The 17761-nt window shown below is 40.1% G+C and overlaps 1 protein-coding gene across 4 annotated transcripts in view; it reads right to left on the bottom strand.

The window, feature by feature from the left end:
- The window catches only part of ankrd27 (ankyrin repeat domain 27 (VPS9 domain)), a 34770-nt gene that overhangs the window by 11923 nt on the left and 5086 nt on the right, over positions 1-17761 (bottom strand). For 3 of the 4 annotated variants that reach the window (XM_072386509.1, XM_072386508.1, XM_072386507.1), the window contains 14 exons: positions 15649-15771; positions 12304-12414; positions 11763-12071; positions 11539-11598; positions 10360-10413; positions 9698-9763; positions 8691-8767; positions 7973-8094; positions 5785-5863; positions 4893-5205; positions 2334-2455; positions 1655-1737; positions 1429-1544; positions 146-238 (listed from right to left, as the gene is read on the bottom strand). In XM_072386509.1, the coding sequence (XP_072242610.1) occupies positions 146-238; positions 1429-1544; positions 1655-1737; positions 2334-2455; positions 4893-5205; positions 5785-5863; positions 7973-8094; positions 8691-8767; positions 9698-9763; positions 10360-10413; positions 11539-11598; positions 11763-12071; positions 12304-12414; positions 15649-15750 (1707 nt within the window). In that variant the 5' untranslated portion in view covers positions 15751-15771. The remainder of the gene's footprint in view (positions 1-145; positions 239-1428; positions 1545-1654; positions 1738-2333; positions 2456-4892; positions 5206-5784; positions 5864-7972; positions 8095-8690; positions 8768-9697; positions 9764-10359; positions 10414-11538; positions 11599-11762; positions 12072-12303; positions 12415-15648; positions 15772-17761) is intronic. The other variant, XM_072386510.1, reaches the window with a different exon arrangement.

Consider the following 17761-nt stretch of genomic DNA (forward strand, 5'->3'; position numbering starts at 1 on the left):
TCATATCCTCACAAAAATCCTCAAAACTGGGCATCTACAACCAGTAAATGTTTAGCATTTTAACCAATCTAATGAGCACATTTTCAAACTGAACATTAAATGATTTTATCTACTGACTGACAAAGACAGTCAGTTATTGACATACGTCTTCGTGTCCATACATGCAGGCGAGGTGCAGTGGTGTGTTGCCATTGTTGTCCTGAGCATCCGCATTTGCCTTGTAATGCAGCAGCAGTAGCTAAATAACAGAAAAACTAAGAATCAAATGCAATACTTTCAAGATCATGTCAGTTTAAAAATGAAAGGCAAAATTAAACATTTTTTAAACAAAGTCACAAAATTAAAAAAATATGAACTCTTTATTCCTGTTCTTAGTTAATAAAATTCCATTTGCGTTGGTCTGGAAGTAGACTGAGGGCTAAAAAATGTTAGCTTTACACTTATATTTTATGTAACGGTTTTTCCCTGAAGCATTAGTACTGAAAACATAAAGATGTTTAACCGATTTTATCTGACTGTCACAAAACAAACAATATTGGATTTTCAGTACATCATCACAGCCATTTTTAGACCTTTTAAACCTGCAGGCTGCGTGTACTCAAACTTTGTATTTTTAGGCATCATATTATTATTCACATATTCGATTTTGTTTAATAATTCACAATTCTTTGGTAGTTTGTGCCATAACATTCAACATGCAGTTAAACCACCTATTCACCTTTTCAAACCAAAGGAAATTAAAATAGCTCAGTGTGAGAGTCTAAACTGTATTTATGCATCATATGCATCTCCTCTCTTTTGCTGCCATTTCACTGTGCATGTTTGACAGAGAGGAGGACAATAAGAAAGGGGCAGGTGAAAAGAACATTACTCAAACTGAAAACAACAATTGTTAATGCCTCTAAAACTAAATATGGACAGATGGTGACCCCAAACATCAAAATATTCACATCTAGTGACAGATATGAGGATGACACAGGCTCTGTTGCTGACGGTAAGGAAGCCATCTCTGGCCATAGCGAAGGAAACTATTCTGTTACTAAGTTTGTTGCACCCCCAAATGAGAAAAAAAAAAAGCCAACAGGGAAAATGGCTGCTTTCTGGATCTCCGGATGTGGCTCCGATTAAAAAAAAAAAGGACAATGCGGTATAGGGAAACATTCCAATGAATCTATCAATCTCACAGAAATACATGGCAAACAAGTAGTTCTTGAACAATGAATTTGAGAACTGGGGATATTCTCCCATTCAGCGCAAAATTTACTTTATACAAAAGATCTTCTATTTGGCTGTTCAAAATTTTGCTTAACCATGGCTTAAATTTAATCAAAGTGCCTTAATGTAAGGGCTAAAGTAATTTGTGTAAATGAATATCCCTCATGGAGATAGACAAACAAAGTAAGTGTGTGTGTGTTAGCGTGTGCTCACAGAGACTCCCTGGTATCCACGTTGACAAGCCAGGTGCAGTGGAGTGAGGGTGTGGTAGTCTGTAGCATTAACTAGAGCCCCTTTGTGCACCAGCAGGTCAATAAACTGGGCCTGACCTGCAATGCGAAACACACATGCACAGGCAGATCATTTTTATATGCAAGTTGTGGCTCTAAGTGTAAAACAAAGCCATATTTTATCTCTCAATTTGAAAGCAGCAGCTGACCGCAGAGGGCAGCAACGTGCAGTGGAGTGTATCCTCTGTCATCTCTGGAGAACGGTGTAACGATGGACAAATCGTTCAAACGCCTGAAACACAAAGCAAACAACCAGTGTAAGTTCACAACAGCAGTCTTTCCCAGATTTGGTGACAGTAGTTTCTGAGAGTTTAGCAAAATCAGTGTATTGGAAAAACCAACTACAAAAACACTTTGAGCCCCTTCCCATTCCGGTAAAACTGTACTAAATGTGTATCGTATAGCATACTCAAAAATAAATTCAGAGCTAGAGCTTTGCGGAGCAAAGAGCGGTGCAAAGAGCGGAGCAAAGAGCGGATCAAAGAGCGGAGCAAAGAGCGGAGCAAAGAGCGGTGCAAAGAGCGGAGCAAAGAGCGGAGCAAAGAGCAGTGCAAAAAGCGGAGCGAAGAGCGGAGCGCAGAGCGGTGCCAAGAGCGGTGCCAAGAGCGGTGCAAAGAGCGGAGCGAAGAGCGGAGCAAAGAGCAGAGCAAAGAGCAGAGCCTGCGATGTGCAGTGCTCACAGATACATTGTGTGGAAAGACTTTCAAATCCTTCCAGGGTCCTCTGCAGGTGATAGTGGCTCAAAGCTGATTTCCTTTGAATGCTCTTACTTCATATCTGCATCTACTGTGCAAGTGAGTGTTCATGTGAGTGAGTCTGGACACTGACCCAGACAGCTGGACATCACAGAGGTCACAGGAGCACAGGGGGTGACACATTCTGATGTCCTCATCGCCCTCGCTTTCACTTAACAGACGTTCCACTTCTGCTTCATTTCCGTTTGCTATGTGCTGAAACACACAGACATATCAGATTTATAGTGACTGTGAGAACTCCATTGACACAATGCATTCCTAAGCCTCATCCTAACCATCACAACTGGATGACTAACCCTAACTCTTACCCTACACTCGACTATAACTTGTCTTGACCCTCAAAAATCATTTTGTACCTGTGAGGACAAAATAAAGGTCCAAATGGATTTACAAGCTAAAGTTTTTGTTACATTTCAGAAAAACTTTCCAACTCTTCTGAAACTTTTTTTTCAGAAAAAAAGTAAATAAAACAAAAATTAAATTAAAATGACACTCAAGACTTGTGGGACTGGTTCTACATAAACCAACTAAAGATCTTTTAAAGCTGCACAAATGTCAAGTATACAAGTTTTTATATAATGTATATTTGTTACTTCAGGATTGGACTACTGTAATTCTTTATTATTGGGTTCTCCCACATATTCTCTGAAAAGCCTCCAGGTGATCCAAAATGCTGCAGCCAGAGTTCTGATGAGATCGAACAGGAGAGATCATGTTTCTCCAGTTTTAGCTTCTCTTCATTGGCTCCCTGTTAAATTCAGAATAGAATTTAAGATTCTTCTCCTCACATATAAAGCTCTTAATGATCGAGCTCCATCATATCTTAAAGATCTCATTGTTAGATATTTTCCAAACAGAGCACTTTGCTCTCAGACTGCAGGTTTCCTTGTGGTTCCCAGAGTTTCTAACAGTAGAATGGGAGGTAGAGCCTTCAGTTATCAGGCCCCTCTCTGTGGAACCAGCTGCCAGTATAGCTTCAGGAAGCAGGCACCCTCTCTACCTTTAAGATTAGGCTTAAAACTTTCCTTTCTGATAAAGCTTATAGTTGGGGATGGCTCAGGTGACCCTGAAACATCCCCTAGTTAAGCTGCTATAGGCCTCGCCTGCTGGGGGAGCTCCCATGATGCACCTCTCCTCCCTCTGCTCTCTTAACTCTCCATGTACATATGACATTATTGTGGTTATTAACTTGTGTTTCGCTGTTCCAACAGGTATGCTTTGAATGGTGTTATGGTGTTTTCCCCCCTCTTTTCCGTCTTCTCAAACCCCAGCTGGTGGAGATGGATGGCCACCCTTCCTGAGTCTGGTTCTAATGGAGGTTTCTTCCTGTTAAAAGGGAGTTTTTTTTCTCCACAGTTGCCTCATGCACGCTCAGGACAGGGGATTGGACTGAAGAGAAGTTTCGGTGCAATCTGTTGGTTTCCTTAGCTAGGCAACTTTTTCTTTTTATGGTTCTGTAGGATTTGGACTAATTTGGAATTTAATGAATTGTATTGTATGGTATTATGATTGATTTACAATGAATTTAATTATAATTGGCTTGAATTGCACTGTATGTTTGAAGTGCCCTAAGATGACATTTGTTGCAATTTGGCAATATATAAATAAAACTGAGTTGAATTTTATTGAATTAAAGCTTCTAGTGTTGCTGCTATTCTACAACTTCACTTTCTTAAACCAATGAGACATTCTCCGTCAAATGGTAAATGGACTGAACTCCATTCTAATACAGCTGTCATTGGGCGAGAGGCGGGGTACACCCTGGACAGGTCACCGGTCCATCACAGGGACACATAGAGACAAATGCGACAAATAACCACACACACACACACTCACTCCACTCCTAAGGACAATTTTAGAACATGCATGTTTTTGGATGGTGGGAGGAAGCCAGAGTACCCGGAGAGAACCCACGCATACACAGGAAGAACATGCAAACTCCACACAGAAAGGCCCCCAGGTGGGGATTGAACCTGGAACCCTCTCGCTGTGAGGCGATGGTGCTAACCACCAGCCCTGGACTGTATTTCAAACACATACTCGAACAGCATGTCTTAGTCTATACAATTTTGCAGGCTGCACAGAGCTTTTCCGTCTCGATCATACACATTAATACACTGATGGACGCATCGATAGACAACTTGGGGTTTAGTATCTTGCCCAAGGACGCTTCAAGATGTGGTCCAGGGAAGCTGGGAGTTGAACTGTCTACCACTGGATTGACAGACGACTGCTTTTCCTCATGTGCTTCAGCTGTGCAACTGTGCCACATTTGGTAGTGAGCTAACTTCATGATTTAAAGCTTTGTTATTCATTTATGGCAACTAATAGTGTTATTTCTTTTTTAAGTGTATGACAGGAAAATGCTAAATGTAAAAAGTCAGCATGCTATGTTGCTTTAGCAGTTTGTAACAGTCAACAGCCAGAGTCACCCCCATAGAAATTTACCAACAGCTGCATGCCACACAGCGGAGTGGAAAAGATATGCAGTCATTTTGAAACATGCCATCCTGAGTTTCCAAGTTTATGTCAGAAATGTAGTAATTGAAGGTAAGCCTGCCTTAACCTGAACCCTCAGCCCTAATAACGGTTTGGTAACCTTGAATGTTGTATGAGCAGTGATGCAGCTAACCTCAAACAGACAGTGAATGGGCATGGCAGCATTCTGAGCGAGCAGACTCATCCTCTCCTTGAACAGTGCCTTGTCACTAATTTCACCTGAGACCTGGAGTGAAAGGGGGAAAAAAAGGGAGAGAACAGTAGTGTCGTGCATTTTCTGAGAAACACTGGCTTGACTGCATAATATCACTTTTCTCACAGTGTCCTGTAGCTTCCCCAGGTTGATGTACTCCACTGCTGCCTCAAAGGTGCTCAGACAGTAGCTAAGCTCATCTTTACTGGAGTGGCTGAAGCAGAAGTTCCTGATGTAGCTCAAGTTCGCCATCCTGAGACACACAGGACAGTTCAATGACCAATCACTTAAGCAGCATGAAAACATTCCACTCAACTACTTTAGCAGACAAAAGAAAGTTGAGACCATTTTTTCTCTCTGTGAAGTCAACTTAAAAGTAAAAGCTTAATTAATTACCTTTGATGAGGTTAACTTCCACTGGCAGATTAACTTTCCACTCAGTGATATTATGATCACTCAGAGAATAAGAATCAAGAGTTTCAGTTTATTCTTGTTACAATTCATTTTGCCAAGTTTGCTCAGCAGTGACGGCTGTGTTAAAATTCAAGTTAAAGCCAAAGAGCTTTACTACACTAAAGCACCCAACTGATTTAGTAACTGTTGGCTGAGACCTCTGCTGTCAGCAACTATTGTGTACATTGCCATATTTACTTGTTAAAAGTGTACTGAAAGACAACAAACACAGATAAGGGTCGAGTAGAAACTATTGAAAGGATCAAACCTGCAAAGTGAGCATGCAGAAGTTGCATGTGGTCTGAATGGCTTGGTCTCCTTACTATATGTTATTTCAGAAACAAGGTGATGGTCACAGTTAAGTTCCCTCTTTGCTCACCAGTTGGGGATTTCCGTTTTCACCAGAAGATAGAGGACAACAGAGAGGAGGTCGTCTGCACTCACAGCTTCTATACTGACTGCAGAGGAAGACAGTCAACATAGGAAACTCATGAAATCAATCGGTTTCAATCAAACAGCATGTTTTCATCTTGCTTTGTTTTGGTGATACTGCCAGACTCTTCCTCTGTTCAAAGCAATTACTGCTCAATTAGGGGTAGATTATCCCACTCTGCAGACTGACAGTGGGGCTGCTGTAAGCCAAGTATGGATTTCCAAAGCAAACTGAATAAACACATTAGAGGCTGACAGAGTATGTACTGTGCTGCCTGCTGATCTGATTATACAGAGTTCAGTCTGCCTGCTCATAGAGTTGACTGACTCACTCTGACAGTACAAAATATTAGTGAGTGTTTCATTATTCTGTGTGACATATCTTATCAAAAAAGTTTCCATGTTATAATAACCAGAAACTGTATTTAAAACTATTCAATTTTCAGATCTGCTTTCATGGTTGTTGAAGACATAATCAGATTGGCTCCTCTAAAAACTGCACATATATGTATATATAGAAATATATATGAACAGTCTATACAATGTATATATATTTACATATATGCACACACAGTATATATATATATATACACTGCATATACTGTATTATCTGTTCACACATACAAATATATATATAAGCAGATGTGTATATGTATATATTCATCCATTCATTGTCATCTCTCTTCTTAATTAATCTGGTCCAAATGACACCCTGATGTCCTTTCTGTATATCTCAGAGAGGTGTATCGGTGTCTTGCTCAGATCTGGCAGACGGTTTGATGGTGTCCATGCAAAGGAGGCAGCTGACGGTCACTCCACTTCGGAACCAGTATCCATAGCCACTAATGTGGCTGAGGGAGTTCAGGCTTATGCAGAACAGCAGTGGGGACAGAGCATCTCCTTGGTAGATATCACACTTGATGTTAACTTGTACAATTGGCTTGGAACTGGTCTCAAGGGTTGTCTTCCACTGAGTTCCTGATGAAGGCTCTTAGTGTCCTGTAGGTTTTCTTGAAGTTGATCCAGGCAGCGCACAAATTTGTATGTCTGATCTTACAATCTTTAGTGACAGTTCTGTTGATCAGTCGCTGGTGTTTAGCTCCTTGGGTGTTACTCCCAATTCCCCTCTGCACCCTGCACAATCTGTGCTTACTCATCTTATGATGCCTTACAGAAGCTTCCATGTTGTACAGAGGCAGGTTATTGGCTGGTAGCTGGATGGAACCACCCTTTCTGGGGTTCTTTCATGATCGGTACTGTCCGACTTTGGGTTAACCAGTCTGGGTGGGTCCCATCCATCAGCAACTGGTGCATTTGTGCTGCTAGACATTTATGAAGCGCAGTTAGTTTCTTTAGCCAGTAGGTGTGTATCATGTCAGGGTCTGGTGCAGTCCAGCGCTTCATACTATGATGGTCACTGGTTCTTGTTGCTGTGATCACTGCTCTCTCATCCACCAGCCATGGAGCAATGATATTATCTGATGCCTCTTTCTCCCATATCCTCTTTCAGTATTGTTCAGTCTCAGCCCAATTCTCATCTAATTACCCTGACACTGAGAGTACACTTTGGATGCTTCAGTGAAAAACATCCAGTTTATTCTCCTGGCATACCTTCTCAGGGCGAGTAGCCAGAGCTGTGAGTCATTGTTTGTCAGCTTCCAGTGCCTCAGGTATGGAAAATTTCAGAAAACTCAGGAAGAACCAGTTCTCAGAGATGCTTAGTCAGTTTTTCAAAGGTAGCGATCTCTGAGAACTTTAGGCCATTTCAGTGTCCCCCTTTCTTTCATACAATTCAAGATCTGGTAAACTGATTACAATGAAACTCTTTGTGGGACGTTCGCACGCACGCACGCACGCACGCACGCACGCACGCACGCACGCACGCACGCACGCACGCACGCACGCACGCACGCACGCACGCACGCACGCACGCACGCACGCACGCACGCACGCACGCACGCACGCACGCACGCACGCACGCACGCACGCACACACACACACACACACACACACACACACACACACACACACACACACACACACACACACACACACACACACACACACACACACACACACACACACACACACACACACACACACACACACACACAAAGAGAATGTACTGTATTTACTTGTGTATCTTGGGGTCTGGGTGGCAGTCAGGACAACTCTACGCAAGCAGAGCAGTTTGAGGAGGGGGGACGTCTGCTGGTTGAGCTGACTCAGCTTTCTCTTTGCACGAGACAAGTTTATACTACAGAAACACACATAACACACAAATCAGATTAGCCTGGATACACACTTAGAAAGACTCAGTCAGCAGAGCTGTTTCAAACAAAAATGAATATGGAAAAGTCAGTTAAATATCATAAGATTGGAGAGTGACAGTGGCTTTTTTAAAATACTTCAATTCAATACTTCACAGGTCATGTGATACACAATTTCTGGGACTCTTCTGCATCCTATGAAGCTATCATATAAGACTGAAAGCTCTGCTAAAACTAAACCGTATCAAGACTAAAATATGCAAGTTGTGTCTTTGTGTTCAGATTTAGGTGAGCAGTGACTGTCACACCAACCCTAACTTCCTGAAGTTTTTTTCTCCACATGCAGAAAAAAAACAGTACCCCAAAAATGATTTACCAGATCGATCCGCCAACTCCCATTAATTAATTCTGTGAATCAAACCATGATGCACATTATGCAGTACAAAGATCAGGATCTCATAGTTTTAAAATCTTACATCATAATCGTGAGATATGGCAGTCGTAGCCATGGGAAAGGTGTCCATTTTTTCATTTGGAGATTACGATGGCTTTCCATACTGAATTTATGATGTACTGAACTGACCTGAATTCAGGTTTAACTCCAAGATCTTTCTGCTGAAGTTCCTGCAGACTCCTGGTGGTTTTGTTGAAGGCAGCATCCTGTTGAGCAGCAGAGGAGACTTCAGTAAAGTCAGCAATGTTTTAAATCAAGATCGAAAAAGAAATACTTGTGAATGAATAAATAGAAAACGACTCTGATCTGCTCTAATTCATTTCATGTATGCATATTTTGTCATTCCATTCTGCCTTGAAAGGCACCTGTAGAATGTTCTAAGTTTACTGAAAACCACACTGAAGAGCATGGATTGAATAAACTTGTTCACAACAGTATTTCTGATGCATGTAGATGGTGCAGTGATCATACCTGTTGAAATGTGGGCTACGATACAAAGAGGTCATTTTCCCATTTCATTATTTTTTCAATGTAACCTTCTCCTTGAAATAAGCAGAAGGATGCATCATACAAATAAGATTAACTAGATTTTCTTCTCTGTTGGAATTGATTATTTTCCCCCTTGTTTTTTTTCACAATGACACCAGTGCACCACTGATCAACCTGCCATTTCATACTCCATCTCTATTGGGGGTTGGTAGATGGTTGGAGCAGGACTCACATTTCTGAGGCTGGCAGAATTTGGTCCCAGGCTATCCTGAGGTGTTTTTAAGCCATGACTAAAGATACTGCCATGATTCTTTCAAGTTAGTCATTTTTTATCTGGAACAGCTCAAATCTGTAGCATAAACTTAATCTTCTTAGACACCAACAGCCAAATCTGCCAGTTAGTCAAAATGACAGTTATGTACTGAAACTGTTAAAAGTTTTACATGGTTCTTCATTTATGCAAAGCTGCTGCTGTCAGGTCACTATCGGACAATTTATCAACAGGAAAAAAAGTTTACATTTGTCCACAATGACATAAAACAGCATTTAGTGTATTCTAATTGAGTATTGTACTTGTGTGCTATGTATACATCAGCAAAACCATCGTGCTGATGCAGCAGAGGTCTGTAAAGAGAGTTCACACCTACCTGACTGGCTTCAAGTGTTCCAACAAAGTTAAAGATTAAATCATGGATACCATGATGAACATACATCTGCAGAGAAGAAGAAAAACAGTCCTCGCATATTACTGTCAGACACAATCCAGAGTTATTTACACCCACTACACTGACTTCAGGTGGTCTGTACACCTCAGAATTTTGCTTGCACTAAAGGATTTGAAACTGTGGCTTTATAAGGCAACACTGTCAACCAATTAACAGTTGCTTTTCATTTCAAACAAAGTAGTATTCTGGCATAAAGTCAGACTGAGTATAAAGACAACTACAACAGGTTTGTCTGTGTTGGAATTAAATGTATTCCAAATACACACACACACAGTATATACTGTATATATATATATTCCATCTGAAGACTTTTTCGCATGATATAAATGGCATTTATAAGTAAGAGTAAAACTATGCAAAGGCTTCATGTTGAGCTCAACCTGTGTTACCTTGTGTTATAAATTGGTTTTCATAGGTTGATAGTCACAATATTCCTAAGGAACTAAAAAAAAAGATAATTCTATCTTGAACATGTATGGGCGGAAATGTGCTTTGGCAGTTTAAAGCAATTCAACTGAAACTAATAACATGCTTTTTACATGCTCCTTTAATAAAACCAAGAAAAACACACTTAATGAAGGTACCTCCACTGCCTGCTTGAGAAGAGTCATCTGAAGCTCCTGCTTTGCCAGAAGTTTCTGTAAAAAACAAAAGGGTTCAAAGAAATAAATACAGAGTCCAGTAAACACACAAAAATGTGTCACTGCAGAAGATGTGGTGCAACTCGTCCTTTCAATGTGATTAGACACAAAATTGAACAAAGGCAGCACAGACTGAAAGCAGCTCAACCACAAGTGATGTAAACATCTACCGCAACAAATGAGAAAGAATTAATAAGTGACTATCCATTCACATCATGCCAATCTCTCTGTTTTACCATTCACCATCACCAACAGCCATGAAAACACACAAGAGGCAGAGCAATCATTAAGAGGGTAGAGGGTCTCAGATCAGAGGTCAGATCATTCACAGCTTTGAGTAACTGTTAGGAATCAGATATGCTGCGATTTACATCTACACAAGCACTGCAGCTTGTTTCTAACTCACATTAAAAGCAGTAAATACTTAATGACGAACTTTGACAGTGCATCATATGAAATGCCGCGCTCGAGCAGTCACACCACTCTCACTTAACCTTCTATGTAGGTGTTTCTCTTTTTTTCTAAGAGTACTTTATATAAGTCTAATTTAATTAAATTGAATGCAAATGATGGCAATTCTCAGCAAAAAGCATCTCAATGTACTTCACTCAGACACCCAACAATTCCAGCTCAGCAAAGCACAAGAGGGTTGACTCATATTAGTTTTCATCTGAAGATCTGAAACAGTTCAGATGCAGAAAAAAAATTCAAAAGGAAAAAACATTTTCATTACAATGACTATCATTGACCTTATATGACAGAAGATTCCTGTGGAGAGATTGTCTGTCCAAAGAATTTGTTTAAATTCTCAAATGTCTTTCAATTTAAGTTTTTATTTCCTTTAGAGGCTGAAAAATAAAGAAACATGGTCCACCTCATGTGGGGTAACTCATGATCGCTAATGGTGCCAACAATCCTTGTTCATCTCCACAAGATGGCTGCATTTCTCTGCCACATTTGTCAGCACTTTAAAATGATGTCATAACAGGCTGGGAAGGGTTTTTAAATCTTAAATTTGAACACTCCACCTCTCAGTCCTCAAACACCATCACAACACCATAATCACTATCAGTCTCCAATTTCCAGACTGACAGCTGGCCTTTTACATTGGTTTCTACTTACCAACCGAGAGTCTCTCAGAAGACACTGAAGACATTTAGTGTAAAGACCGTTTACAGAGTCCTAATGGATGGAAGAAAGGAGAGTTTGAATTGCAAGAAGCTCTTCCCAAATCACAACACTCACTCACTGTTTTTAATACTTGCTTTCTACCACTGAAAATAGAATATGAGCAATAAAAGGTACTACAGATAAAAAAAAAGTAGAAAAACTTTAGTATTTATTACTATGTGGTGTCGGAGTCCCTTCCTCTCCTGCTCCTTAAAGGCCTGACTAAAGCTGTGGATGAACTTGTCCAGTTTCTGGGCATGACGGCCCAGGAACTCCTTGACGTCCTCCAGGCTCCTCAGGCAGTAAGAGGGTGGCGGACTGCCCTCAGCTGGGTTCTGCTCCACTTCCACTGGCCTGGAGATGCACAGAATGCTGTAGCTCTGCTCCTGATCATTGTAGAAGGTTTCCTCAAACAAGATGGGGACCACTGATGGAGTCGGGAAGCCGGAGCCCAGCAGGACCTGCCTGTCCTGGATCTTGACCTCCTACAACAAATAGATAATAGACTTGGGACATGTCACAAACCTACATACATTCATATACACACACATATATAGATATAGATGTATAGGTTTGTGAAAACACTGAATCAGAATTGAATCAGGACATCAGTGATGACACCCCGTCATAGTCATTCGAGTGCAGTTTACTGAGTTTTTGAGTGCATCTGAAGCAGATTTGAAAAAGTGAGGATTAGTAGTAAAACAGAAGGCAAACCTTTCCATCAGCAGTTTTGTATCTGTCCTCCACAGGCTGTAGGACATAGCTGTCGAAGTGAGAGTCTGAGAAGCTGTGGACACTCAAACTTCCACAACAAGGCACCAGAACCTGCAAGTTTTAAGTAAAACAGGTTATTTTCTACATAATTCCCTCAACACAGATTTTAACTGACACATCCCAACAAGACAAAATCACAATAACTGACAGCATTAGATAATGACTGGTTGCGAGTTGCCTCTTAGCTGAAGCACAGTACCTGTAAAAAGTTTGGACACGGTGACTGATAAGTAAAATAAAAGGGTAATGGTGGTTCCTGCAAGTCAGTGTTCCTCATCTCTGGTCCTCAGGGGCCACTGCCCTGCATCATTTAGATGTTTCCCTGCTACAACACACCTTGTTCAAATTATTTGGCCATTACCAAGAACTGTAACGTGCTATCCTAATAATAAACCATGGATCACCAGTGACATCAAAGACCTCCTGAACCAGAAAAAGATGTCGTTCCAGACTGGGGATGGAGAAAGGCGGAGGTATGTACAACAGGAGCTTAAAAAGACGTCGAGCTGAGGTGGAGTACAAGAAAAAGGTAGAGGGGCATGAGGACCATCACTGGATACAGACTGAAAAACTCTGTCTGTGGAAGGTGATGGTGACAGAGCCAATACTTTAATCAATATTTCAACAGGTTTGATAGTGTGGCTTTTTCCACCTCTGCTGCTGCTCCCTCCACCCCCACAGCTGCGTCCTCTATACTGCTTCCACTGCCCAGCTGTACTTCTACCTCAATGGCAACGCCAAACCTCCTCCTCCAACTAACTGCACCTCCACCTCTGCAGCAACTCCCACCAACAGACTTCTTCTGTCCAGCTGCACCCCCACCCCCATCTCTATGATTGATAGCAACATCACTCCTGTCGTCATCCCTCCGCTACAACCTCTGTGTCTAACTATAGAGGAGGCTGGAGCTGAGCTCAGGAGGCTTCAGTCAGGGAGGGCTGCAGGCCCAGATGGAGTCTGTCCAAGTCTTCTGAGGGACTGTGCTGGTCAACTGTTTCTGCTATTGTTCTAATATACAATCACTGTAAATATTGTATTAAAAAAGAAAATATTTTGAGTAGTTTAACTAATTTTGAATTTCCCCCACTGGCGGATGAATAATAAAAAAAATTTTTTTATTCTATTCTATTCTGCAAAAAAGAAAATGACAGTACAACCAATCATAATTTGTCTTAAAATTTGTTTGCCTTAAGTTTGCCTTAAAATTTTAATTTTTTTTAATGGTTATTATCCGTTTAGTTTCGTACAAGCTCTATACATGTTAGAAAAGAGTCTCTTTCTTCACAATCTTGTTTTTCTGCAAGACGTTTCTGTGCAGTGAGGTTTCTAACCAATCAGGTCTTGTGACTAAAGATAGCCCACTGACTGAAAAGCTTCAGTGGACAAATGCCTACTTCCATTCTGCTGAGAAACCTTACGCCAGCAGTGTGGTAGATTATTTAAAAGAATGAAGTTAAAAGATAGAATAACAAAGGGTTGGTAGTGTGCAGAGACGGCAGCAAATTTTGCCACAGTACAAAGAGCTGGTTGCAACTATTCTGCCATCCATGAATCCAAGTCTAATTCAAACATACATATTTCATACGTATTTCAGGCGTGTTATGATGCCAAATTGAATTCTGGGTTTATTGCTTCACGTTGCTGTCATAGCTTGTGGTGGAAAATCGAGAACATCAGCAGCGGAGGCCAATCTAACGAGTCGTGTGTCTAATCTCTTGACAATTGTTGCAACAATTCTCAACGTCAGGCGGCCAAACATCAACGCTTTGCATCTGTGCGATTCATCTTTTGAGTTATCATGGTATTAGATTCGATGGTTCTGTACAGCCTCTGCTTTTCTATTTGGTCGCATCAAAGAAGTGAGAAGCGGCCACAGTTTCAGGTAACCAACACTGTTTAAGACGACGAATAAGACAAGAACAGCAGGCATACATGTGCACGTCAGGATGAAGCTATCACTGAGTCTTTGTCTTAATTTATTTTTCAAGATGTGATGTCTCTTGCTGAGAGAATATGGTTCAATTTTTTCAGATTTTTTTCATTTTATTTTTGTCATTTTTCTGTATTCTTACATGTATTTATTTATGCATTTTCTACCCCAATCCATGAAATAAATACATCTATAAATAAAGAAAATTATTAAACTAAAAGAAATTAATCGTAAAATGAAAACAAAATGATGAAAGAAGAGAGAAAATGTACAGGGAAAATAACAGAAATAAAAATTTGGATTTAAAAAAAGGTGAAATAGAACCAATTAAATGAAGAAATAACGTTTTAAGGTAATATTTACAGATGGTGCACAAAGTTAAATGAATCAGCACTTTGGACACAGACGGCACAATGCTACAGGAAAGAGAATATTAAACCTCAACTTGATTATGTTTACAGAGCAGAAAGTATGGTTTCATAATAGTTCCAACGTGTACAACAGTGCTGAAATCCACACACAAATCATTTGAACGTGTACAATTATTTTACACTAGCACACATTACAAACTGCACATTAACATGGATCTTACACAGATTTTACCCTCAACCTCACAGATTCACATTAGAAAAGTTTCCTGTGTATTGTTAAATGCATGTGATTGCAGATCCTAATGCACATGGATCAAGTTACACTGCGCAAGAATCAGCTTACTGTGCATGTGGACTTTTGAAACTCCATTCACAACCCCTAGATCCAGATAAGCTACATTTAAGTGCTGGTGGAAAGCTGGGCCATCTAGGTTTTTGTTACTTTCCCAATTTTCATTTCCTAAACCAAAATTAAAAGAATGATAGAACAAACTGTTGTCAGATTCTGTTTTGTGTTACGTGACCCAGATGTCATCTCTGCTACCTTTCAGCTGTGTTAACCCACAGCGAATTCAACACTGAAGCTGTGGTCTCTCTTTCTAAAAATAATTACACAATAAAAATGTTCTTACACTGTTGATCACGCTTGTTCGTGTTGCAATTGTGTTGGACATAAGCAGCAACACTTCCCTGTTGTTGCACCAGTTCCATTTTGTTTACTTTCTTTCTGTGGTCTAACCATCTTTCCATCATGTAAGAAATCAAAGAATTTATGTATGCAGATATATCTGTTCTTGATTCCTCTTCTTTTTTTTAAAGTGCACACACGGGAAGGAGCTGACCAGCATAAGCCCCACATTGTATCGCTCTTCTTCTGCCATTTTCCCATCTGTTTTCAGCTATCATGGCTTCCTCGTGAATAATGCCTGGTTGTTCATTTGGGAAGTCTAGCCATCTAAAAAATGGACAACATACATGACTCACAATGCCATGCAGCTCTGCCACTCGGTTGCAGAGGTCCGGTCTCTGTTTCTCCAACGCCAAGTAGAAAGGGTTCTTCAAGATGTTCTCATCATATACAGCCATGGGGAGCTGCAGGTCTGGAATCTGGGGAGCAAATGAGTAATGCAGAATGATCAGAATTACTGAATCAAGCTTCACAAGATATAGTTTACAGGGAAGAGAGAAGTGTTTTTTTCCAAGGTGAGCTTTGAGAGACAGCAAAAAAAACCTTTTTATTTCCAGTAATTCTCCAGCACATGGCATGTATTAGAAATGTGATCAACCTGACAAAGTTTGGGATTTCACACTGTTGCTGAGTAATCATAACGGAAGTTGTTCCCTTGAAATTAAACAGGACTCTGTTGAGAGTTACATTAACTGGATGAATCAACATTTTTTAACTGGAAAGACAATCCATCCAAGATCTGTCCAGACATTCCAATCATAACTACAAATATCTGAATGATGAAGCAAAAATCAATCAATCGATCTTTTTCAGGTCTTCATTTAACAGCCATATTCAGCTCATTCAAACATTTGAACTGGATTAAGGACTCAGACTTGGGAATTCTTTTTGAACTAATTTACTTGTGTGCTTTGGGTCATTGTCTTGTTTAATTGCTGAATTACCAAACCTCTCCAAAGCTTCAGGTGCACCATTCCCTTGTAGATGACCTAAAAATGTTCATACAAATAGTAGCAAAGCAAAGCAGCTCAAACCATAATGCTCCTTCCACCATGCTTCACAAGTGGAAGGTTTTAGTGTGCACCTCTAAACACGGTGCCGTCACACTGTCTGCGATACAGGCTTATTTTACATCAACTCTTTGGAGAAAAGCAGGTGATGGTGTGAATCAAACTTTGTATTTTTTTAGTAACAGACAGGGAAACCAACACTTTCAATCTTATTTCCTTAATTTGAACACCAAACTCAGCAGTTTTGGAAGCTATAAGAAAAGTTCACCCACTTCCAGACTGAACTAACAGCATTTCAATGTGTCCAGTAAAGACATAGGCTCATCTCACAGGACTGAGAGGTTCAGGAGGTCCTTTGTCCCCACAACCATAAGGCTTTTTAACAGTGACTTCTGACATGTTCTTCTCACATTTATTTATTTCGTCATTGACTGTTATTATTTTTACGATTATTATTATTGTTGTTGTTGTCGAGTATGCAATCATTGTAAATATTCATAATTGTTTGAGCTACTCGACTAATTTGAATTTCCCTCACTGGGAGAAGAATAAAGTTTTTTTCTATTTCTATTCAAACTACAACTACTTGTAAATATTTCCTTCACCTAGATAGTGTGTCTATAATTGTGAATTTGATTAAGATAATACAATATTTCATAAGTAATGACTGGAGAAATCTATATGGTTTACTAACATTGTCTTGCAACTGTGAGGAAAAGATACATGTTGGTAACATGCGTTTCTGAGGAAAAGCATGGGGAAATACTTACCATGTTTTAAAAACTTTCTTTACAGATAATTATTAATCTTTGAGCAAAAAGAAAGCTATGAGTTTCTGCACTATGAGTCTTAATATAATTTCTTTTCAATCCGCAGCATGAGTTGAGGAAAAGGCACCAGACAAAGTGCCTTTCAGAGGGGTTTCTGAGGTTGTGTTGGGGGTTGTAATTCCTTCATTTCTAAAGTTTGATTTCTAAAAGTCTTACAATGGTAGCGCGAAAATCCAGTTTATTTGAGTATCATAATGGCTAATACTGTATCCTGCTGGCATGTAAATGAAGTATGATCTGCAAGTTATTGCTCATAAATTGTATAAAAATAAATCACTGTAACAGGCCTATCGTCAACTACAGAATCTTTGTCACAAGGAATTTTGTCAAACCATTTTTGAATGAATTAATGAAAACACCACACTGTAACCTCAACACTTAGGCCAAAAACTGCAGTTCGTCATGTGAGCACAAAGACTGGCTCCAGAACAATGATGGATGCAGCCACTCACCCTCAGTGAGGTGCCTTTAAGAATGAGAAGACTGGTCCTAAGATCATAAACATCTCTGGCTCTCACAGGCTTCCATTCAAAAAGAGTCAAATACTCATGAAATAATAAATCACAATT

This window comes from Leuresthes tenuis, unplaced genomic scaffold (assembly GCF_036924035.1).
Source record: "Leuresthes tenuis unplaced genomic scaffold, fLeuTen1.0.hap1 SCAF_5, whole genome shotgun sequence".
NCBI classification, from domain to species: Eukaryota; Metazoa; Chordata; class Actinopteri; order Atheriniformes; family Atherinopsidae; genus Leuresthes; species Leuresthes tenuis.